Raw genomic sequence first — 24,793 nt, 5'->3', positions numbered from 1 at the left:
CTTTGCATATATATTGCATTGAGATGGAAAACTGTTATCGTTTTTGAAAACAGCAGCTGAAGACAGGAGGACTCATCCCTGGCAATGTGGAAAAAGAAGGCAACGCTGAAGCTTCTCAGTAACACAGGGACATTTGGGTATAGTACTTACTGATTTTGGATTAGGGGATGACCTTCTCATCCCCCAAGCATCAAACGTTTGGGATCCACTAAAGAGCTCCCCTCTACATCACTGGAAACCTAAGTTCCTATGAAAGACATACAGGCTTATTTGCAGATGCCTAAACACTGTGACTGATCTAACCTTTAAACTTTGTGCTCCACCTCCTTTGATGTAAAACCATTCTGACTCCTTGCTGAAGGCCCACAGGGTCTTCCTTACCCCCTAAATCTACAAATTCCCCTTGGGTGCCATTAGGCTGCCAAAGTAGGACAGAGGCTTGTGCAAGTCTCCTGAATTTGTCTTGTCTTCCCAGCCTTGAGCGCTACGTGGAAGAATTGGTGGACGCTGCCATGGATGAAAACAAGTTTTGAGTTTCCTAGAAGGATAAACACAAAGCCATTCTTACACCCAGACAAGCTGAGGTGGGCTTTAGGCTTCACACTATCCACATGGTAACAGCACTTCTCAGGGGCAGCCCCAAATTGACTACAGCACCCCAAAGTGTGAGAGCACAGATAATCGTTACCATCAGCTGACAGACTACGACCTTGGCTCTAGGACTGTGGTCTAGTGCTGGGCCACTCTGTGGAGTTTCAGCCAGTCTTGTGAGTAACTGTTCCTCAGGTCCACTCAGGAAGGTCTGTATTTTGTAGATGCCTTTCTGAGCTACTCGCATACACTGCTGTCATGGCCAGGAACAGTGTTGGTGGTCCGCTCTCAAGTTCTCAGGGAACAGGAGGAACAAGAGAGAGGTTTTAAGAGGCTCTAACAGTCATCACACACCAGAAGCTGGAGAAGTGGTTTTGCACTCAAAGTGCCAAGTAGAGCTGACCGCCTGCACAGCTGCAGCCTAGTGCTAACATACTAACTTTGAGGAGATCTCAGCTCATTCCTTGTGTGACCTTAATGTGACAACTGTAGGATGAAAGCTGCACTTCTGTGCCTTCAAGGCAGCTTTTGAGGCTAAGCATAATAGGGAATGGAGAAAGGAACCAGACCTCCTGGATGAGAAACCCAGAAAGAAAAAGCTCTGATCTTACGGTAGGATAAGTGCCTTGATGTATCCCATTTTTGGAGTTTGCTGTTACCCTTTTTTACACACGCTAAGGCCTAGGGAGTAATACAAAACATGAGCATGTCTAATACTACCTTTCTCCAGAGCCCAGACTAAGCCGTCTTATCCAGGGCATTACAGAAGACAATCCATAGCTTGGAGTTAATTGCTGGCACAAAATGCTAACACATTTTCAACAAATCCAGGGACACTGTGAAATAGGATAAAACAAAAAGAGTACAATGCCTTCTAAATAAAACCAAAGCATTTGGCTGTTTATCCTTCATTGATGAAAACTCCTCCAGAATTAAAAAGCTTTTTTTTTCCTCTGATGATAACGACCAGAAGATGTAACAACAAACATTCAAGAACAATCACGAAATATGTACGGCTGGACTTCTGGAAAAATAGTATGAAAAGTGAGTATCAACAAGGCTGAAAGAGAAACTAACTGAAAACCTCTTTGTGTTTCTCTCTTTCAGAAATTAATACTGATGGTTGTGCAGAAGGTACACTGAATGCAACATGAGAACACACTCTGTTTCTAGCCATCAAAAAGACCAAAAGCTTGGCAGATTAATTAAGCTACCAAAGAAACATCCCCACTGGTGGATATGGCAGCAATATGGGGAAGAAGTGTGTATTCCAGATGGTGATAGGGAAGAAGGAGTTTTTTGGTAACTATGCCTGCTTATAGTCCTCTAAAATCATTAGTTGCTGATGGTCTTCTGTAGCAGCACACCTAACAGGTTCTGGCAGCTTACTATGGATGTCATTAATGGCACTGAAATTTAGTTTACTATAAAAACAAAAATTAATTACATTTTTAAAAATGTAATAGAAAAGTCAAGGCTTATTAAAGATGACACTTATTTCCACCAAAAGGTAGCAGTAGATCAGAAATACACCAAATTAGGTTTAAAGATTCCCATTAACTTCTTAAGTTTTTAATGACAACCCACAGATAAAATCTACTCTTAGAATTCTAAAAATATATTAAAAATTTGCATAAACTGTCAGAAGTCTCCTAACGCAAGTCTGTCCAAGACTGTGGGCAGAGGGAGGGGTAGTGGGGGAATGAAGACAAAATCACCTAAATCTCTTGGTTTACAGTGAAAGATGTGTCAATGCACCACAGCATGTTGTCCTTTCCACCTGACAAGGCTATGACAGGAAGCAAGTTCCCAAGTCAATGAAGGTCATACCAGATCATGAGAGATTAACTTCTGGGATAGTTAATGAACCTGCGTTAAGTGGAACCACTGCAGCAAGAAGTATTTGTTGCTGCAGCAGCTAAGCTCCGTTCCATGCCTGCAGTTTATACCATTGGCTGTATTACACACAGGGCAAAAGGCTCTGCAGGTGCCAGTAAACCACACCAAAGCCATTCTGCTGGACACAGCTCAGACCCGACACAACATAGTCATCGTGGGCACCACACTTTTACCATGCAACAAGCAGATTGTGAATGACTTCTCTGCACGCTACATGAGGGACGCTTGGTTTCCCACACAGGAACTACACTTAGCCTTAGGTCATTATTTATGCTCACCTGAAAGCAAGGGTTGCTCCCACCTGGAAGTAGAGCTGTGGAGAGTAGAGCCTCTGAAAAGGTGGAAACTTTGACAAGTATCATGTATACGTGGCCCTGCTCTCTTAAGCCAATATAGCAGGGTTTTTACTAGAAACCTCCATGCAATCACAAGCTGCTACTGCCTGACTTAGAGCCAAGCCTTCCTGCTGCTATGGGTTTTAGATCTTCTGTGGAGGTGACACAAACAGGGCTTCTGTAACGCTTGCTCACCTGCAGTCAACACTCTTTCACTCAGCCCCGCAATGCGGATCAAAGCAAAACTGACACGACCAGCCCCAAAATGAGCATTTTGTTTCAGACGATTTTCAAGATCCCATCAAAAGCCAACCCAGGTGCAGCTTTCTTTCTGCCCACACACAAATCAATGACAAAAAGCAAACCCATTCACACAGGTGGTGCATTTCACCACCCTGAGAGTTAGGATTTTCTCATACCTTTCATTTAATGCCACTGCTGTCAAATCCATAACATGTTGTAACAAAAACAGCTTAATAAATAAAAGTCACCGAGGCAATAGCTTTGCATGCATTTTCGCTAAAAACATTTTGTTAGAAGAACATGAATGTCCTCTGTAAAGCGGGTAGCATTTTAAAATAATGTTCTAGCCATTGTTAATACTTTATTGCTATTCATCATAGAACCATTAATCATGGTGAACTCATTTGGTATTAATGTGGATGTCATAAAGTACTTCTGTTGCATTTCAATTATAAGTCAGCCTTTAAAATGCTGCCAGCGCTACATGGAAAGCTTTGAAAACCAAATTTGAATAGTCTGTTCAGAGGTAACTACCATCACATTCTGGTATTGAGAAGCAACCTTTTCCATTGCTAATGCCTACCCTCAGGGGGCTGAGGAGCCCCCGTGCCCTGACCCAGGGCTGGGTGGAAGGAAGAAGCAGCCCAGTGGGAGGCTCCAGGGAAGCCACGGCCATCCAGACCCAGCCGTTTTCCTCCCCAGGGACAAGGGTAGAAGCATTCCTTTGGGCTGCTTCAACCCCACCAGTTCCAACCATGGCTAAGCAGCAGCAAGGCCATACTTTCAGGCCCCTAAGGAGATTTCCTTTTTTCTAGTCACTTCTGTGATTCCCCAAGGCACTATCTTGCTTCCAGAACTGAATGCTTTGGTTTTTTTCTCCGATGTGTAGTACCTATCCAAACAAAAACGCTAGAGAGAACATATATCTACAACCTACTGTCTTTAGAGACAGCAAAGGAGCATGCAATACATCAGAGCGGACCCTAAGGGAGCTGATATCCTGACCTCTCTGATGACAGTTTAAAAAAAAAACCACCCTCTTTCTGACCTCAGGAGACACTTAAAGAGGAAAACAGGCAGCACAAAACGCAACATGGACCTAAGTAACTATTAGTTCCTTGCCATCAGGGAAGCCAGGAACTTGTGTAAGTTTACCTCGACAAACCAGGATTTTTGTTTCCTCACTGCCAACAGAGCTCCCATCAGCACTTCACATACAGAATCAATCAACAATGGCTCAACAACTGTAACACTTCTCATCAGAAACCGTGTTAAATAGAGAAAAGAGAAAACACTTCTTATTAACTAAGGGAACTTTTCTTTTTAAATTCTTGCATATAATTCCCGTTCTATTTTATTGAGGTCATTAACGTAACATGTAAGCACACAGCAAAAATTCCTACCTTGGGAGCTCTGGCATGTTTTCCGCATCTGGCATCTTTGACAAGGCTGATATCTAGCAGCTCAGTCTCCTATAAAGAAAAATCACAACACAGATAATTATTACATTAGTCAAATAGCCTTGTTGTGTTAACAATGCCCCATTTCCCACAGCTGTCAGGGGTTTGCCTGTTTGCAATGATGCCTGTCCAAACTAAGAACAGTTTCAAGGAGTGCTCTGTTGTACTTTAAGCTATTCTAATAGCAACACTAAGACCATAGACACATAACTTGGTTTCCTTAAAAACATGCAGGTCTCTTACTATATATGAATCAAGCTTATCTCCTGGATCACTAAATACCAGCTGCTGTGCTTTTTTTTCTTTTTAATACAATTTTAGCATTTTGAAGCTAGTCACAGCATTAAAAAGGCGATGTTATGAACAGAAAACCCTGCTTCTTCAACAGAAAACCTACTTTATGATTGCCAGAACATTTAAGAAGTGCACATAAAACCCACGAAGTGTTATATCTACAATGATAACCGTTCCAAAAATTTTAGCGACTACTGCTTGATAAAAACCATATATTTTTAACAAGCATTTAGTAGTTCATATGTTACTCTTGAGTTGTACGTTATACAACACGCTGTACTTGGAACAAAACTGGCATGTGATGACAGTTTCTGTGAGGCAAATTCCTGTCCTCCCCTACACATGTGTAATGTGAAGAATCTCCTTTCACTGATAACCTCCTCGGTCTCCATCCTCCCTGCTGGTGCCTGGCAGCATGGGAAGGATGAGGGCTGAGCCGAGCCCACAGTGCCTGCCACCCCCCGGGATCAGCACAGAGCATTCACCTCTCCAAACACCCAGCAAATTATAGCCTTCAGCCAACATAATTTTCCTCAATCTCATCCTGCAGCATGGCATTTTGGGATGTTGCTCCATTGGTTCTTTCTTGAATGCCTTAACATTTATGGGCAGGGAGCGACTGGAAGGAGGGAGAACGCTGCAGGCCAGAGCAGTGAGACTCCTGGCTGCCGGCTCCCTAGCAAGCATGCACATCCACGCGGCCTTATGCGTGTTTGGCCAGGAGCAACACCAACTCTCCTGCGAGACGTGGCGAGAACATCCGACCTGATTTAGCATTACCTGACAATCTTAAAGCACATCTTAATACTGTTTGCCTCATTTACACTAGCATTTGGACTAATAGCCTATGTTAGCATGGCTCAGTTACATACTAAACATAGTCTAAAACTACTTCATCTGGAGCGTGACCACACTGCAATTAGAGCTACACCAGTTCAATGCATTTCAGCCTTCTAGTAGTAATTGCAAATTTGTGTGGAGAATTTGAAATACTGTGCTGGACAAAGCCACTTTTTTTTTTTTTTAATTCCAAGGAGAAAAGAAAAGAAAAGATACATTCTCATGGACATGTTACTTTGCCACGGGTTGGTTTGTAAACTTATTTCTTTTCCATTTTAAGGGACCCACTTCTTCAGGTCTCTTATGGACCTTTACTGTCTACCAAGACATTAGCTCTACCACCAAATTTTCATGTGACCATACATTCATCACATTCCCCTCTGCCCCCCATATCAACACCAGTTCACTTCTGTTATTGTACCTGCTGAACTTGTCACGAGCATTTTTTTTTCCTCTTCATCTAGCCCATTTAGGGGAAATTTGGCCTTTGGAGGTCTTTATTTTTTGCCTGAAAGAGGGAAGGGTATCAAAACTTGCAGGGATTAGAAAGAAGTATAGGCAGGGTCACAAAAAGTGATATTTTGTAAACCTCCTTAGGAAGCCCACCCACACTGCACCAATACACAAGGCATATAGACACAAGCACTCTTCTGACAGCACAGCAGCTCACGTAGACAACTGATAGCTGTACGTAAACGCTTGTCTACAGCTGTCCCTGTTCCAGCTCAGAAGCACCTGATGGTTTGTGAACCCAACGTTCAGGTCTAGTTTGAAGCTTATCTTACTTCCAGATCTTAAATTACAGTGATCCTTATCCTGCCTGACACGAGCACAACTCACACCAGGAGTTAGGGCAAAGCTGGATACTGAGTGCAGAAAAGCTTTTAATGCACCAAAGTCTGGGTAACCTCTCACTATTCAATGAGACAAATGCATAAGGAATATCTAAAAATTGCAGAGGACAGCAAGCACTAGCTCTCCATCTCCCAGTGTGACTGGTCTCCAGCCCTGGATGGGGACACCTCCTCACCAAGGGGGAATGGTTACAATGGTGAAAAAGCAATGCTGATTTCACCAGCCACAGATCTGTCCCTGGGTTTTACGATAACATTCCCACATTCATATAATTCCTTGCAGTGGAATTTATGTCTCCAGTCGCAGTCATGTTGTAGTACAAATATATCTCCATGTATTTGACAACTTCTGAAATCTAGCCTGTGCCACATTTGCATCTCAAAATGCAGCATGCTACTCCTACTGCTCATGCAGATGCTAAAAATTATTTGTCAAATGGAACAGAATTTGTTCCCCCTCCCTCTTCTTTTAAGGAAGTGTTGGGAGAAGGGAATGATTCTGTTACACTCTCAAATTGCTCCTGTGAAATATGACAGTGCCAATCACACCATGTTACCACCTGGGATATACTAGCAGTGGAAGGCAAGCTTCCTGCTCAACACAAGAATGAAAAAATTATCTTATCTATCTACCTATCTATCTATAGTTAACCAGAGATAAAGAGCCAGAGAAGCACTATTAAATAGCTAGGTGTGCAGGTGTGGCAGCAGGTGCTACATTAAATAACAGGGAAATGTCACACCAGAGGACTTGTCTTCGAGTTAATGCATGCAGCCATTTAGATCCTGGCAGAAGTGAAAGTAATGAAATACAGCAGAGCTGTGTTTGGGTTTATCACACGCAGAGCCAGAACTGAGGCAGGAAACAGAGAGTCGTGACATAACTACGGGGAGAAGGAGACAAGACAACACTGAACAAAAGGCAAGAAATTGAAAAGAAAACCAGGGCTGAGAGCCAGCATATTCCATGAGCATCACACAAAAAGAAGCCAATGCAGGGCAGCGACAAGCTGAAAGTTCATCAGCAGAAACCACACAGAGCAAACATGCAGAGCCAAGCACGAAGACAATGGTGCTCCAAATTTGCCGACCACGCACTCAGCAAGGGTGGATGTGCCCAGGTTTGCTGTTACTGGACAAGAACATGGCCATTGGGGTGAGATGCCAGTGGTTATATTTACAGCAGTAAATAATACTCTTGCCCCGAAGCAGTCTCTGGCCCACTGTGAAATGTTCTACAGAAGCTATGGGCACATGAAGAGCATGTCATAAAACATGAGATTTTACCAATTGAAAGGAGTGACAAGCACTAAAAATAAATGCTTTAACAGCAAACACATGAAAGAAAGGAAAGATGCCAAAGAAAAAGGGATCTTCAACAAAAATGCTGAACCACACACAGAGTGAATTTCAGAAGCTTTTTTCAGTAGATTGGTCTGGCATTTTAGCTTTAAAAAAAGGAAGAAAAAAACCCAGAAAAACAACAAAAAAGAAGAATCATTTATTCATTTATGAAAGTGCAACTAGACCTCCCATAATGCAAACATAAAAAGACACTTTTAGGTGGAATAACACACATTAGAAAGAGACATGGGAAAGGAAAAGGCAATGACCAGCATCCCCAAGGACAGCACAAGGAATCTCAACAACACTACTCAGGTTTGCGTCCTCCCAGCTGGAGGAGGATGAGGAGGTATAGTGTTGTTTTGGAGTCTTGACTACTACTTTCCAGCTGCTTGACACCAAGCCACTTGCAGAAAATGTGATAGCCTGAGGACCCGAGATGTAGCAAGGACAGTCTAAGAAGAATAGGGAAGAGTTTTGTGGGCCTACTTTGACAAGACCAGCTGGCATGGCTGTAGGAAAGGTTGACCAGCGAACATCCATTTTATGGCCTTGCTGCACTGTTACCTCTTTGCTGTGCTACCTCTCTAACATAGAAAGCAGGTTTTATAATCCTATCCCTATACTCCTTTATATTCCTATTTTACAGGACCATTTAATTTGGGGAGATTCTCTCCTAGGCTGTAACTACAGAAGCCACAGGAAAATAAAGGTCGAAGTCTCAGCCACCGTCCAGTATCAGAAAGGAATGGTCCAGGTTCCATAAATACATTTTGCATGTATGTTGGGGTCAGCAGAGCCAGATAGATGTTATAGCCTATGCTCTTCATTAACTAGATGAGAGCAGGTTATGCAAGCATGTAAGTGCCTCTGCAGGTAACATTCATCAGGGTTTAGATAAATAAGAATTCATAATGTGCCATTTCTTAGAAGTTCTTCGGTTCAAAAATACCAAATCTCCTGGAATTCCTTTACCCCTGGGCACTTGCTTTCATCTTTCAAACAACTAATTAAGAGGACAGAGAGCAACTTCCTCCCAAATGAGAGAAAAAAACAATTTCCTATTTCCCTATTGCAAAATGTGGACAGACTTCTGAAAAGGGAAAATGCATTTAAGTACCGGACAGAAAAACACCCCATTTCCTGCACAGCAAAACAGCCCAAATCCCACTCTGCTTAAGTCAGCCGGAGTTTTGCTACTGACTTCCTCTGTGCAGGCTTGGAAGCTGCACTCTGTGCTGCAAGAGGCATGAAAGCCATAGCAACTAGAAAAAGAAAAAAAAAAGCCAATGATCAAAAACCTCTGCAAGACCAACTTTTCCCTGTTTAGAGACCTCCAGTCATTGGTGTTAGGACTTACTGATCTTGCAATAGAGTAACATCTCTTAATGCAACTGGTAAATCCCCTCGCCCCTCCCCCCAGTAACTTATAGTACAGAAATTCTGGAGAAGTGAATTATTAATCTTACCATGCTTGTTTTCAATTAGCAGCTGAGACAGAGACGCATTCATATAGTGTTTATTGTGCAATCTCACTTTCATGGGTGAGCACACACGAAAGCAATAGATTGCACAATCCTCAGTGACTGCTTGAGCACTTATAATTAGGCCCATCTGAATTTAATATAGTAATGCCAATTTATACCAGCTGAGGATCTGGCTCACTCCTATTTTAAACTGCCCAAAATTATACCAAGCGCATCACAGTGTCTTGGGAACTTGTTAGTGATGTAACCTCAGCTACAAAGCAGGATTCCTTATCGATCCCGCTGGAGAGCTCTGCTAAAGAGTCATCGGCAGCATGGCGGGCTGAGAGCAGGATCAAGCCTTCTACAGAATTTCATAAAAACTATGTCAAGGAGACATAGCAAAAGTGGGTGTGCATTACAACAGCTGCACAGGTTAGTTGGTCCAGATATCTAATTGCTTTACTTATATGCCTAACAAAAATAATTCCACGCTGCTCTGAGTACTCACTGTGGCTGACCAGTTATGTATTGCTCTGACCTACGTTTGTTCAACCTCCATTTCTACGTCCCTTCTGGACAGACATTCTTTTTTCCCATTGTAAGAAGTGTCACTGCATGCTGCCAGCAGCTGTGGAGCACACTTCTCACAGTCACGTTGCTGTAACCATTGCTGTTCAGAGTTATGGTACAACTGGTACAGAGCTAATTAAGCTCTAAAAACTAATTTTTCACTTAGCTTTGCAATGTGCTGCTTCTAGTTTCAAATCGGAAGAGGAAACTGTGCCTGAAAGCTTATCTAATTCTTATAAATATTACCAGTCGATCTAATAGAAGACCAACACTGAGTTCAAAGTTTGTCTGATGCAGTGCTGGCAAAATAAGCTTTGAAAAACTAAGCCAGTTTTGTAAACAAGCACCATTTAGTGCTACTGGATGGCAACATCTGGTGAAAGTTTTCAAAAGGAAAAGGCCATTTTGCTGAAACAAACTTCAAACAGAGCCTTAAACAACATCTTCTATTGGGAACAGTTAATCATAATGAAATGCTTCTTTAACGTAGGCTCCTTTTTAACATCTTCTGAACAGGAAAGCATTAAGTATTTCTTGAAGCAAAAAAATTATGTAGTTCTGGGTTACTTTTATTTTTATGTTATTTAAAATAAAACCACGAGTGACTGATTTCCTTACAACATGTTAGAAAGAAAATATTAAGATCAACATTTGAATCTGATTGGGAACAATTACAAGTTATACTAAAGTATCTGGTCCTATAGATTGAGAGTAAATATATATGCAAACTCAGTAATTTACAACCATTTCTAGAAAACACCTTGTTCAGCTTTCAGAGATTTTGACAGCGTACTGATAAATCAGCCACACTTGGATTAACTCCAGGACTGAAATTCTCCACAGCACGAGTTAACATTTAGGGCTAATTTAGAAAGGGTGCTTTCACAGCTAGGGGATGTTGTACCTAATCCCCCTGTTAAAAACATATTTATTTTTCCCTATTATCATGAAGAATAAATTGAATGAAATGCAGTGATTTGTCTCCTCATCCCAAAGGAAAACCGCAGAGGACTGTGAGGTTGATTTAACGGAAACCTGCATTGTTGGACACATGACAAAATAGCAAGGCTGTCAATTACATTAATGGGAGCTGATCTAAGGTAGTGCTGTGTTTCCCCGAAAGTCCCATTATATAATTCATAAGCTGCATCTCACTGGAGAGAGCTGGTCCCTGAGGAAACTGTCTCCATGTTTCCTCCTGGCAGCACACAATTAAATTATCAGGCATCAAAATCATCTGCTGTGTCAATAAGCAAGCAGCACAGTAGCATGTACACCCTGAAGTCAATGGTAAAACTCTCTCTGACAACAGCAAAGTCTTCTTCTACATAAAGTTGATCTTCACATGTTCAAAATATTTTATTACCATCCCACCTACTCTTTCTAACAATTATATTCGTCAATCTGCCCAAACCAACCAGACCTCTTCTAGCTCCCTGCAGGCGATGCTCTCCTCACAGAGGTTATGAAGAAGCAATTGCAGGGCATTCAAATAATGGAACAAAAACTCAGCTTACACTGAACACATATTTCTAGATTAACCATTGGCTTCCCAAAGTGTTGTTACAACTTTTTGTGTGTTCAAACTTGGTTAAACCGATTCCTGAATTCTCTTCCTTCTAAACACCTATTATGAAATCCAAAGCCCAAAACGAATCCACCACCATGGCATCCAAAACGAAAAAAAGAGCAATGGGCACAGCTGTTCCTGAGAGGCAAGAGAGACAGAAAACACTTTGTTGCCTCCACTTCTTCACTCTAAATCACTTATTTTCAAGCTTGTCCTTTCTGGCCAATAAATGCTGGCCGAAAATCACCAGCAGCCCCATCCACTCCAGACCTATTCAGAGCACAAGGCTGGGCACATCTCACCATGCACACAGGGGAAGTTCAACTCCTAGACCTTTCTCTTCTGAGAATTATCTTCCATGGGGAGCTGTTTTTCCTCACCAGCGCTACATCTCCCCACAGTGTTGGTGGAGGTGCTCTGCCATTTCTTCTGCTACCTACAGCGCTAAGAGGCATCCCCTGAGGAAGTGAGTGATGGAGATGGAAGGAAGAATGTAGATGTGCTCCTCTTACACAGCACAGCAGCTCAGCCAACAAGAAGGGATGGTCTCAAATGTTGCTTTGACCCCATGAGTACCTTAGGTCTGGACTAGCATTTCTGACCAAGCAGTCCAGGCAGACACTCGCCCTCTTTACAACTTGTGGCATTCAGCCCCGATTCAGGCAAGTGAATGGTTAAGGTTAGTGCTTTGACCAATTCAGAGTAGAGCTTTGACCTCTACCATCCAACCCACCCAGTGAATTCCCAGCCAGCCCTCTCTGGAGAAGCTCCCTGGCTTGCTTCCTTAGCCTCTCCTGTTCTGCTTTCTGCAAGAAAATAAATATGGTTCATTAGAGAAGGAGGAGAGTAATGCACTTGGGAGCCTGTTGTACCTGGCTCCCTAGGTGGCTCTCCCAGCACTCTTGGTTAAAGCACCTGGTGAGATGACTGCAACTACGATCAACTCTAACTGGATGGTGGCTGATCTTTTCCAAGAAAACAATTTCAAGGGGTTTGGTATCACAGGGAATAGAAATTTTTCAATAAATCACTTGAACAGAATAACTTCTTACAGCCCAAAGTGAATTATCTGCAAATTTGAACCTGAGCTAAGTTTCATCTGGGTGGTCATTCACTGCTCTTAACTCAAAAAGAGTCAGAGGATCTCGGCACCTGCAAGGCAAGTAGTAGTATTTATGACTTGACTCAAATGCTCTGGGAGTAAGCTCGATATACTTTGGAAGGTTTATTTGCTTGCACATTCTTTATGAAATGACAAATTACACAAGACCCCTACTGAAAGGCCCTTATAGCAAGCACTATTATAGAAGAGTATGCCACAATCTAAAAAGTTTTTGCTATCTTAATAATGCTCAGTCTCTCAGTGTATCCCTGGAGGCAAAAGAACAGCAACATTTTCTAGTACAGGGAAAACAGTCTGCAGTTAATACAAAGCACTGGGCTATTCAGGGAAAAAAAATGAGGCAGAATTTTCATGCTAAGTACCCTTTTAATAATGAAAACAAAACAAGTCTTCTGCATCTATGCATATAGTTCTTTGCTGCTTCATTAAGGAGGATTTCATTTACTTGGATTTACAGATGCTGTGGCTAAGCAGTCTAGAAACTGGTGCATACATTTCCCAACACAAGTCTCAGTGGAGAGATAGTTGTGAAGCAGAAGGACACGCAGAGGTAAAGAGTTGCTACCTGTCTTCATCACAGCAAACTGACTGGCACAAACAAGTGAAGGACACACCAAAGATTCAGGGCGTTATGATCAGCAATCATCTCAGATTCTAAAAGTAATGCACTGGAAAAACAAAAAATTTCCATAACAACAGACAAAACTTTAGTCTGCTCCCTCTTCGGGCATGTCTGAAGCTACAGTTCTAGTCCAAAGTCACTAGTGCTTGATCGGGTATAAGCTCAGCTTGGCAGATAAAAAAATTACTTCCTCTGTTCATTGGAGTATCAGTATATACTCAACAAAAATGAGCCACAATCCTAAGATCTTACAGCCTAAATAGACAAGACAATCAGCAGATGAAGAGAGAAATAGGTATATGGTTACTCTAAGGCAGTGTGCCCTGGAGAGACAGAGCTGCATAAAAACATATGTTATATGAGAGTTAGGAGCTTTACAACAGCAGGAACCTGACGGTTTTTTGACAAATTGGTGCACAGAGAAGTCTGGTTCTCAGCAATGTGCCATAAACCAAGTGAGACATCAGTCCCCAGCAGAGCTAGAAATGGGTCTCTGGTTATTTAGTGTCCCATTAAAGCATGCTACCTCCCCTGGCCAGTCAGCTGTGGAGGAGCTGTATGGCTGCTTTCTGGTTTTAAATGTTCTGAGGAGCTCGTCGCAGACTCCTTCAGAAGCTGCAACCCACTGCACTACGCTGCAACACAACGGGACATCCCGCACCAACAGGAGCTTGTCGCTAAAGTTCAGGGCAATGCAAGCACACCTGTGGCTCAAAACTAGAAGCTTCTCATCCAAACAACTTGGTTTTCTTGCAGCTGGCAGTAGGAGTTGCACCGACATAAGCACCTCGAACGCAACAGTTGGAATTGGTTTGATTCTGCTAAAATTGCTCTCATGGATCTGCTCATCCCACTCGCACAACTGGGTAACAAGAGGAGGAAAAGGAGAACTGATGAGGTGCAGCCATATTCAAAAGAGGAAAGAGCTGGGGGAGGACCTGCTTCAAAAGAAAATACAAAGCATAATGTAGGCAGCCTTCATAATGGTACTTGACTGATTTTTATTCACATAACTGAGAATAACCTGGCAATTTTTAGCTTTGGAGTCATAAGGAAAAGTACAGTGAATTGAAGTTTTAAGTGGCAGATAAAAAAAAAAAAAGGCACTATTTCTATTAAGAAACTTCTCTTTTCATATCAAAAGTCATAATCATGTGTGATTATGATGATTAAATGCCTTCCCAGAAGGGGTCATGTCATATATTTTGGGGGTGATGTTCTTGTGCCATTATTTCACACTGACAAGGGATCACAGACTACATGGACCAGTATTATGGTTTTTCTTTTGAAGCAAGTAAAGTGCATTATTTTCAGCAGCATGCCCCAAAGAGTGTGCACCTGGAGCCAAGTCTTCAGGTGGAAGAGTCACCGTACAACTGCTCCCTACTGCCCCGCACCACTCTACCACCATACCTGACACTGATTCTCCTCCTCCTCAGGCAAATCTCCGGTTGACCAACAGAAGATTTTTCCAAGATTGAACAAGATCAAGTCCTTTGAACTTCACAGAATCATTAAGGTTGGAAAAGACCTCTAAGATCATCAAGTCCAACCATCAACCCAACACCACCATGCCTCCTAAACCATGTCCCATGTTCTTCTATAAAAGTCCTATCCAACTCATGCAGCAGAAGTCTGATGCATCTAAAAGAATATCAACACATTTATGGCTTTGAATATATGCTTTTAGAAAAGCCTGGAGCTTCTGACTGTTTTATATTAAAACAATAAATACTTTTTATACATGAAAATTTAACAAACCTGTGAGACTAGGAGCTTGGAATTGCTCTGCTCCCTACACAGCTCAAGGAGTTTTAAGGTTAAGGCTCAACATATTACTATGTTCCCCACTTACACATCTGTGACTTCTGCGGAGGGGTAAGGTAGAAGGATAAAAAGTGAAAACTGTAGAGAAGCACCATGTATATTCCTGCCAACACAAGGGGCTGGGAGGGGACATGGCCAGGACAGCTGACACCAACTGAACCAAGGGAACTCCTATCCCAAATGACATCATGCTAAGGAGATAGAGCTGGGGGAAGAACGAGGAAGTGGGGGGCATTCGGAGCGATGGCATTTATCTTCCCAAGTAACTATTACCTGTGATGGAGCCCTGGTTTCCTGGAGATGGCTGCACACCTGCCTGCCCATGGGAAGGGGTGAATGAATTCCTGGTTTTGCTTTGCTTGCACACATGGCTTTTGCTTTACCTATTAAACTGTCTTTATCTCAACCCACGAGTTTTCTCACTTTTACTCTTCTGATTCTTTTCCCCATCCCACCAGCGGGCAAGTGAGCAGTTGGGTGGTCCTTAGTTGCCAGCTGGGGTTAAACCATGATACAACATTTATATTTGAGAAAATGGAAAGGAAGGGAAATGACCCCAGCAGCTGTAGGCACGTTAGGCTGATAGGCAAAGCTTTAGAGCAGATGAAGAAAGGAATATAATAATGTGAAGGTAAAAACAAAACAAGTAAAAGAGATCACGAGCTTGCCAGCCAGATCATATCTAAACTAAGCTGATTTTTTTTTCTTGGCACAGGAAGCTTTGAAGATCTTCTCTGCCTGAATTCTGATTAATTACATGAACCAGAATTGACACATCATCATCCAAAACTCTCATCACCAATACTCAGAGGTGAATATAACTTGAAGGAGGTATAAAGAGAGTTTCAAAAGCACTCGTAGAACTGGGAGTATGCTCTTACTAGAGAAGACTGAAAGAGCTTGGCTTCCACAGAACAGCAAAAGGAAGGCTAAGAGGGGTATGAGTATTGTCTATAAATACAAGCATACTATAATCAGTTGAGAGGAAGAGGAGCTGTTCAAACTAGAAAGAAATAAGAACTGAGCTATATAGATTCTAATAACTATGGGCAAAATTAGGACTATTTTTCTGTAGATACTGAATGCAAAAAATCACTTTCAAAATGGAGTTTGACATGGTTCTGAATATGAAAATAATACATGCACTGAACAATATCCAAAAACATAGAACACAGAACATCTTTTCCTATAGTACAGACTTAAAGGAATCCTGTTTATTTACTGCTAAATCCGTGACTTCTCCCCATTCCAACCACCATACAGCTTTATCTATAAAGTTACCAGGGGTCAGGTATAATTCATTAAATACTAATTCCTAAGTGGCCAACTTTCTAGGTCTTGATACTCCAGCAGTTTCAGTGGAGGTTTATCCCGAAGAAGATTTATACTTCCAGGCCCTTCATGTCAGCATCAGAAAAAAAGCAGCAGAAGTGGCACACGCAGAAAGAAAAGCTTTTCATAGAGGGATCCTTGCCAATTTGCTCCTCTCAAGGAGAAGAAAGTACACCAACAATACCAGGTGAAGATGCCCATGAACAGCCAAACAGATGAGAATCATTTAGGGGAGTGCACAATATAAGCATAAGAAAGCATCGGTTTGTCATTAGCCAAATCATATTTTGCTTCTTCCAATGTACATAGTTCCCAGAGCAGTAACTTGGCAGCAACTCTCAATGGCCAATCTCCTCCCTGTGTTGCACCGGCAGAAAAATTATTCTCCTTGTCAGAGAACGCTCACTCCCTCCTCCTGCACCCCATTTCACTTTACCTGCAGTTGGCGTTTTTTAATTTCCCTTATTACCTCCACTTGCTGCTTACCTTGTAAATATAAGTGAGTTTAGGACATAGTTATTTGTTCTGTATTTATTAGGGAATTAATTAGAGGTGAGTAAGAATTTCTTGCTAATTTATTTTTTACAAGCTGTAATCATTATGATTTCTGCATGCTCCCACGGTTTATGGATAAGTGCATTTTAAAATTCAAAGCAAAAAAAAAAAAAATAAAATCCCCAGATCAGAATCAGGGGGTGAATCTCTAAAGATTTATTTTACATTCATCTACTATTAATCTGAATGCATAACATTCTTCTTACTATTTTATAGATCTCTAGATACATCTGGAAAATTATTTTTAAGGTATTTGCATGTACATGCTTCAAATCCTTCTTGTCTTGGCAGCTGACTTGAAATTAGAATTTACACTGAATGAGGAAATACGGGTCATTCTGCAAACACAAGAGAGAAGTCAATGGCAACTTGTTGGAAGTCCTTGAGTTCTTGCCAAGCCACGTTTCCCAAAATATTTTGCCCTCCACCATGCTGAAGCCCCAGTTATCATCTCTTCTATCCTGCAGGAGCCACCTGCTCTGAGCAAGAAAGGCACACACACACAATGTAACCAAGTCACAATTCAGCAAAGAACTTGGTGACACCCAGGTATATGATTAGGTGGTCTTATCTTTAATCAAACTGAAGGATGCACTTTTCTTAATAGGGACTCACTTCAGCCTACACCTTAAGTATGCTAGTAGTTGGCTGTGTTCAACATTCCACTCAGTGATGCTGTACACACTCAGAACTTTGCATTTGTTTCACTGCCTCAATCTAACAGTTTGGGGGCTGTTAGAAGGGTTTTTTTGCTATCTGTGACTTGTCTCCACTTGTTGACAGCACAGACACAAAAAAAGACATTTTTCTCTCCTATGGAGGCACTCTTTGCTCTTTCCTGTTTATATTTTGTTCTAGTATGCAGAGTTAAACACAAAGCAGCAAACCCAAGGTTAGCCCTGTTGTCTAATGATGTTTCCTTATTTAGCAGTTAGTTTTACTGCAATCTTCTGGTATCTCCCCCACAAATGTTCTTGGGTCTGTTCTCTGGAGAATAATTATTCCAAGCACCTTTCCCCCAGCAGCAGCATGCTAATACTTCTTGGCTTTTCAAAAGAAGGTTTGTCTTCTTGAAGGTGACTGAAACACATTGAAAAAAGTATCAAAGGGTTCAGTCCTAACAGGGCACTGCAACAGAAAATTAGGACCCAAACACTTTGCAGATCTGTACAACTGAGATACCCAAGCCTCTAAAACGTAAAATGCGATACTGCACTCCCTGCATTTTTGAAATATCTTGAGGGCAGTTTCCATGGGCACAACCACCCTGCCACCCTGAAGGGCATTTAACACCCAGGCAGACTGGTTTCAATCCATTCATATTATCAGAAAAACAATATCGCTCCGTGTACTTGTTCAGTGCTCTCCATTATACGACCTGGATATCAGCCTTCATTTCTTTGCAAAACTAACCATTCAGCATGAAATAATCATACTGGATGATTGCCTCGGCTGGGGTGGGTTGGCTGGTTTCATTCTTGAACTAGCAGCCAGGGTGATTTTACCAGTTTCCTCAAATGAAGCTGCAATTTCTGAAACAAGGCACATCTCTCCAAAGGAGATGAATGTAAGCCAAAATGGTTTGGAAAATATGTTTTATGCATGCTCAAAAATATCAACTACTACTTGTATATGGGAAGATCTAATGCCTTCCTGCTTGGAGAAGTACCTCTGGATTTTAACAGTCAAACAAGTTGTCTTTCTACCAGACTTGTGACAACACAGCCAAGTTTGAACAAACTAGAACACCAGAAATTCTCAATTTGCACATAAGGAATATAAAAAAAATGTGGGGAATATATGTTCATATTATTATTCCCAAAATGTATGAGGAAGCTAAAATAAAGTTTATTCTAGCATTTCCCAACTTCTAAGTCGTTGACTTTGCAGCCAAAGTAATCTCTTAACATGTGTCTCATTTATTTCTAAATGAAATTTCACATGTAATAAGATTATTGTTAAGAATCAAGAGCAAGAATTAGCATGTCTTTCAAAGCAGGCTAGGTAGCCTCCAGAATAACACCAAAAAGGGCTATTAATGGGTAAAAGCATGCTAGTTAGAGGAAGTAAAAAAGCCTGGCAGACTTAGAAAATTGATGCTCTTCCAGTAATTATATGGATTGAGAAACAGCTATTTTTGTTGACATCTTCACAGAAACTTTTAAAGTTATGGAAAGTAAACAGAGGAAAATCAGCAAGCACAATGTTGTGGGGTTTTTTTTATCTCCAGAAAAATGGTAGTTTGAAAACCAACAATGAAAGCAGACAAACCTATTTAGGAGAGGAAAGAGAATGCCATTTGGGTAGAGGTTAGAGTTAGTGAAATCACCTACTGTGATTTTAATCCGTGCATGCATCAGATCAGGCATTTTACTGATGAGATTTTAATTGGAGCTTGGTCACCCTTGAAAATCCCTCCTATAACACATAGCTAGGCTGGCTGCAAATCAGGACAGTAGGGATGATGACATAAGATGCTCAAAATTAGAAACTGTCTGACAGCTAAGCCTGTTAAAAGACGCATGGTGGGGGAGAGAGCAAATAAACAGGAACTTGCTAGAAGGTCGAATTTGTACGTTTTGTGGGCAACTCCTGCAGCTTTATGATGACAATTGTGATACTTAGCGTTATATTTGGAGATTTTTCTATCACTATTTGTAAATCCGAGCTCCGGTATGAGAATTACAGGATTAAGCATGGAGCATGATGTATAGAGGGACACACAAGATTTTAGGCTCCCATCTCCTAACCTTTCCATGTATCCAATGAAAAATACTTTATCCAGTTAAACAAAACAGACTCTCAGATTCTCATGATCTTTTCCCAGGTACTGATAAGCAAACTCTAGTAAGTACAGGACACATTTCACCACGCTTTCTTATTTTTTGCAGGGTGTTTTAAATGAAATCACTGGTGGCAAGTCCACAAAGCTTCTCACAGAAGGTAACCACAGGGTAACCACAGTGAACATGTTTTACTTAATAACAGGCAAACACAAAATGTGCAGAAACCATGACACAATCATTGGGTATGTGAAACAGCTGCTTTCCAGTAACCTTGGTTTTGGCCTCACTGGACCAGACCCGGAGGTATTAGTCAATACAGCTAAGGGAATCCAAGTCTGTGCTGCCACAGAAGAGTTTCTCCCATTACGTATGAAGTGTTAAGTAATCTTATTCATTTACTCAAACCAATGACTAATATTTCTGAAGTTTGTGCAACTCTAAATTTCACTGCAGAGCTTCTGCAGAGCAATTAGCTAGCACAAAACCAAACTTAAAAAAGACATTTTGGCTGTGACTCTGATGGCACCAGCTGATATGTCCTAAACCCCAACTTAAAAAAAACTTCCTAACATAAACATGGCTCTTACTGCCTGCTCATATTGTTCCCATGATGAAGAGCTTTAAGAGCTTTGCTATAAATGTAGCAATGGTCTTAAAAACAAACAAAAACCAGAGGGACTTGCAACCCTTTTTCTTCCACATCTTCTACATATATTCCTTATACGAAACCTGCCTATCCTGTAACAAGGAACACTCCACCCCTCCACACAGATCCATGATGTTGGAAAACTTTATACTTCTTTTTCAGTCTGGATTATAACTTCCAGGATCTTCCAAACCTGACTCTAAACACTAATCTGAGTATCAACAGCTCTTGGGCTGTAGGTATACGAAGATGTAATGGCATGCCAGTTTCTTTTCCTAAAGCAAATACAATTTTCCATTTAAAAAAATTTGCAGAAACAGCTTTAATTTCTCTGAAAATCTGGCTTTACATGTCAGTCCAAATCAGAATTTACTTTGTTCAATATGGAAAGGCATCTTAAATTCTAACAGTGTTTATCCTTTCTTTAAAATAAGTTTTTATTCAGGTTGGTAGAGGCTTCATCTCTCTCAGTAGTCTCAGTCTTTTCAAAGGGATTATTTAGCACCTCAGCTGAAGGATAACATCATAACGTGGCCAATTAAAATGATGAAGGAGCTAGGGTTTTCTATTAAACTGGAAATTACCCTCAAACTACAAGTGCAACTATCCTTATGGATAAACAAACCTTAGCCAATTATTGCAGCACCAAAACAAATTAAGATACAGTATTACACCAGATTAAACATGAGATTAGTTTCTTGAACAAGTACATGCCCAAATGGCAGAACTCTTCAGCAGTCTGTTTTACACAATCCAGTGTATCCTTGTTATTACGGCTCTGAAGGAAAATACAGAACCTCAGGCGTTGTGAAAGCCCATACATTTAAAACCCCAGAGCTGTTTTAGCACCAGTAGGAATGGTATTTTAATATTTTTTCATTGTTTTGAATAATTTTTGTTATGAGTTTAACAAACTAATCTGTGCTTCAGAAAGACCCTACCAATATTTGAGTAGTGTCTAACCTTCACCAAATAAATCAAAACAATCTAGACTCTTATTGGCCCAGATATAGTATCTACATTTGATCATCTCATAAATTATTGCCATTCTCTGATTCTCAGAAGATTTTTCAATGATCTATTACCGAGTAAAAGCCTAAATAATGTCATATTATTACTCCATTGATGGTACATAGTTTTCCCCTCTCCAAAATTCATAGATAAATAAAACTGCAGGCTGGGCATATTAACTCTATTAATTTCAGAAATATTGGAGGCAGCACTTCTTTGTTCTTACTATACTCGCCATATAGGGACAGGAATGGGCACATTGTCTTTTCCCCCAGCAATAAATCCCAAGGAAAGACAACAGCAATGCAGAGAGTATTTGTCAACATCCTCTACTGCCAGATCAATTTTGTTTCTGAGGGGGTTTCTTGTTCGTCAGAGTCTGAGGCAGAATACACTCCAGGCAGTATGATGGCGCACAAAAGACTCGCTTCCTGAATGGCTTTAAAAGGGAATCTTTGAAAATAGTCAGACAATTATTATTTACTTTGGCTACATAAATCCTCCTAGAGTTTCCCCTGGAATACAGAAATCCCCCCACGAATGTCTCAGCATGTTTCTGCATTTGGCAGCTGCTGCACAAATGGTTTCTGTTCAGGAGCAGATGCAGCGGTTCCTCCTGTGCTATCCCATAGAAAACATCAACATGTGCCCTGTACATGAGCGGCACGTGCTGATGAGAAATGGACTTCTTGAATGCTGCCACATGTGGCACAGGCTATTGACTGTACATTTTGAGTGCTTGCACTATGCTCCTCAGTTCACTACTGCTGGGACTTACCACAATACCCAAACCTTTGGGCAGCTTCAAAGACTGTTAAAAGAAACTCAGCCTGGCCTGCGCCCTTCTCTGCTTACAAGTCCGGGAACCAACCATGCACTTCACAATAAAATGTGTCCTATGGCCCTGGAGAATCATCACTTCTCCCTTTATATGCCTATGTAGCAAATCCCAGTTTCTCTTCTCTTCCAGCCTCAAAATTAGATTTTGTTTCCAGAATGCTAAAGGTTATACAAACAGGAAAAAAAAGAAAAAAAAGAAACCTTGTTTCAAATACCTGGTAGGAAAATGAATTTATTTCTAAGAATTATGGTAGTAACTGCCACTCACCATAGGCCTTCACACATCTGTGTTTACAGCTCTCTGAGCACAAGGAGATGGAAAAAAAATCTGATTTGAATTTATTATGTAATTTCTATGGCTTTTATGGAAGACTTTTTAGCAATTGTGTACTATGCATGCAGGTTAACATATGTCTCATATTATGGAGTTAATATCCGGCCCAATGTAAATCTCAAAGTTCAGCATGCCCCAAATTAAATTCTGTAATGACTTCTAAAGACAACAGTACAATCTGTAGTGTCAATACCATATTGTAGTCCATGGTTTTAATTTGTTAGGTCAATAATTCACCACAGTCTACTAAACTTAGAACTGGCTTCCTCAAGAGCACTAAACTAAATGTTTAAAAGGTTCACAATAGCATATTTATAGTCATCTATAATTAGCTCTGCAGCATTGCTGAAATCCATCACAGAAATTATATCTATAAATCAGATCACAATCTCCATTTCACACTTATTCTCCAAGGACTGGCATAAACAATTGCAAAATCTCCTCTAGATCATGAGAGCCTTAATCCACAGCACAGTCTGCAGAGTCAGTGAGACTCCTTGATGTTGTGTTCTCCTTTGACTACGTTGAGAGTCTGAGCAGAAGCCAAAGGCCAATTCCTATTTAAGAAATAACAGAACAGCTGCTCATTAGAAAACCATTTGATTTAACCTTGTAATTCAGCCCCAGCAAGCAGCTGAGAGCGGTCAGGTCTTTGGGCTGCAGTTGTCATGGAAAAGGATGGGACCACATGGTGTTAGATGCAAAGGGAAAGAGTCCCTACCTCAGCTAGCACAGAATTTGATAAAGGAAAGGTCCATCATGGACAGGTTCTCTCCTTACTGCGGCTGCTTACACTATTCTGATGTATCCTTCTGGGCAACCTACATGCCCTCTCCAACAACAGTCAGTAAAGTACCGATTTTCAAGAAAAGGATGAACAGTGAGCGTTAGCTTGATTACCCATATTACATCATATTTTATTATTAAAAAAAAAAAAAGGTTAATAACATTTTCTGTGTTAGGCAACCAGGACTTCCATGGCATGCAGAAATGCTGGCTGTGATCTGTGGTGTTTGAATGCTTCCAAAAGATTGTCTCTACCTTTGGGATAGACACGAGCAAAAAACGGGGGGGGGGGGGGGGGGGCGGGAATCTAGCTGGCACATGTTGATGTACAGAAGGTCAAATTATATTGCACACTGCTGGCTTTTCCTTTTTTTCATCTATATGCCAGGAACAATTGACCTAAGGCAAGACTTTTTATTGCAACTTCTGGCAGATCCAGTCAATATCCATTATTTACAATTATGGTGTCTGTGTGTGTCTCTGCCTGTGTGTGTCTCTGCCTGTGTGTGTCTCTGCCTGTGTGTGTCTAATTGTCAAGTCCAGAGAAGACTTCACCATATAACTATTCAAAGTTCATTTAGTAAGTGATGCAGATGCAAGATACAGGAGAAAAATACCAGTCAGTACGAAATTACATTCCTAACAGCACTTCCACAAGGTACCTCTCTAAGCCGAAAATACACAGCAAACTAGCACTAAAAAACCCCTGTGTGGGCTCAAGACCCTTTTTTCATGTTTTCTTCAGTACCTCAGCATCCTTTGTTTTCCTAATTCATAGCAACAGGCAGATGCTTGGACTGCACTTGCCAAAATCCCACTTCTACCACCGTGCAGCACAGAACCAACATCACAGATCTTGCTTAACGGAAAACCACAACCTAACTGGAGTCCTGTACATCCATGTTTTAAGGAGAACTGTTGCAAATAACATCCGAGACCTCAGAAACAGGGTGGGGGGAAACACATGGGAGCTTTCCTCTGCCTTCTTGGTGTATATGCTCTGAGCAAGTTGCTGATGTGCTAGTGACAGGATGGTGCTATTATACACGCTCTGCACAGCACTGCAGGAATGGCTTTGCCTTCAGAGGTTTGGGAACCTTTGGTTCCACAAGGTTCCCTCCTGGTTTGGGAACAATCCTTGACTGGCAAACAAGCAAGGACCAGAAAGAAGCAGAAGAGCCCAGGGAAGAGACAGGGGCACAAGTGGTTGGCAGAACATATATTGTTACCTACTCCCAGAACTCCTTCTCTGGTGAAAAAACCCAGAGAAACATCATGAGGGGAAAAAAAACACTAAATCACATTCGTAACTTTTAAGGTATTACTTGTCAAAAAATTTCAAATGTTTTGGATGAAGAAAATTCTTTTAAAATGGGCACTGTCTTTTTAAATCATGAAAAAAATATATATATATATATAAAAAGCCTACAAGCATGCTGCCCAAGGGCAATACACAAACGAC

General features: G+C 41.2%; 1 protein-coding gene across 9 annotated transcripts in view; it reads right to left on the bottom strand.

Moving 5' to 3' along the window:
• PLCB1 (phospholipase C beta 1) overlaps positions 1-24,793 on the bottom strand; it is a 407,677-nt gene that overhangs the window by 291,844 nt on the left and 91,040 nt on the right. For all 9 annotated transcript variants that reach the window (XR_012659744.1, XR_012659743.1, XR_012659745.1 and 6 more), the window contains one exon: positions 4,472-4,540. Coding sequence is in view for 5 of the 9 variants with exons in the window: in XM_075088215.1 (XP_074944316.1) it covers positions 4,472-4,540 (69 nt within the window). In the remaining 4 variants the exon portion in view is untranslated. Of the gene's footprint in view, positions 1-4,471; positions 4,541-24,793 lie in introns of those variants that run through there.

Source organism: Phalacrocorax aristotelis, chromosome 3 (genome assembly GCF_949628215.1).
Source record: "Phalacrocorax aristotelis chromosome 3, bGulAri2.1, whole genome shotgun sequence".
NCBI lineage: Eukaryota > Metazoa > Chordata > Aves > Suliformes > Phalacrocoracidae > Phalacrocorax > Phalacrocorax aristotelis.
The sequence above is the reverse complement of the archived record's forward strand: the minus strand, read 5'-3'. Positions and strand labels throughout refer to the sequence as shown.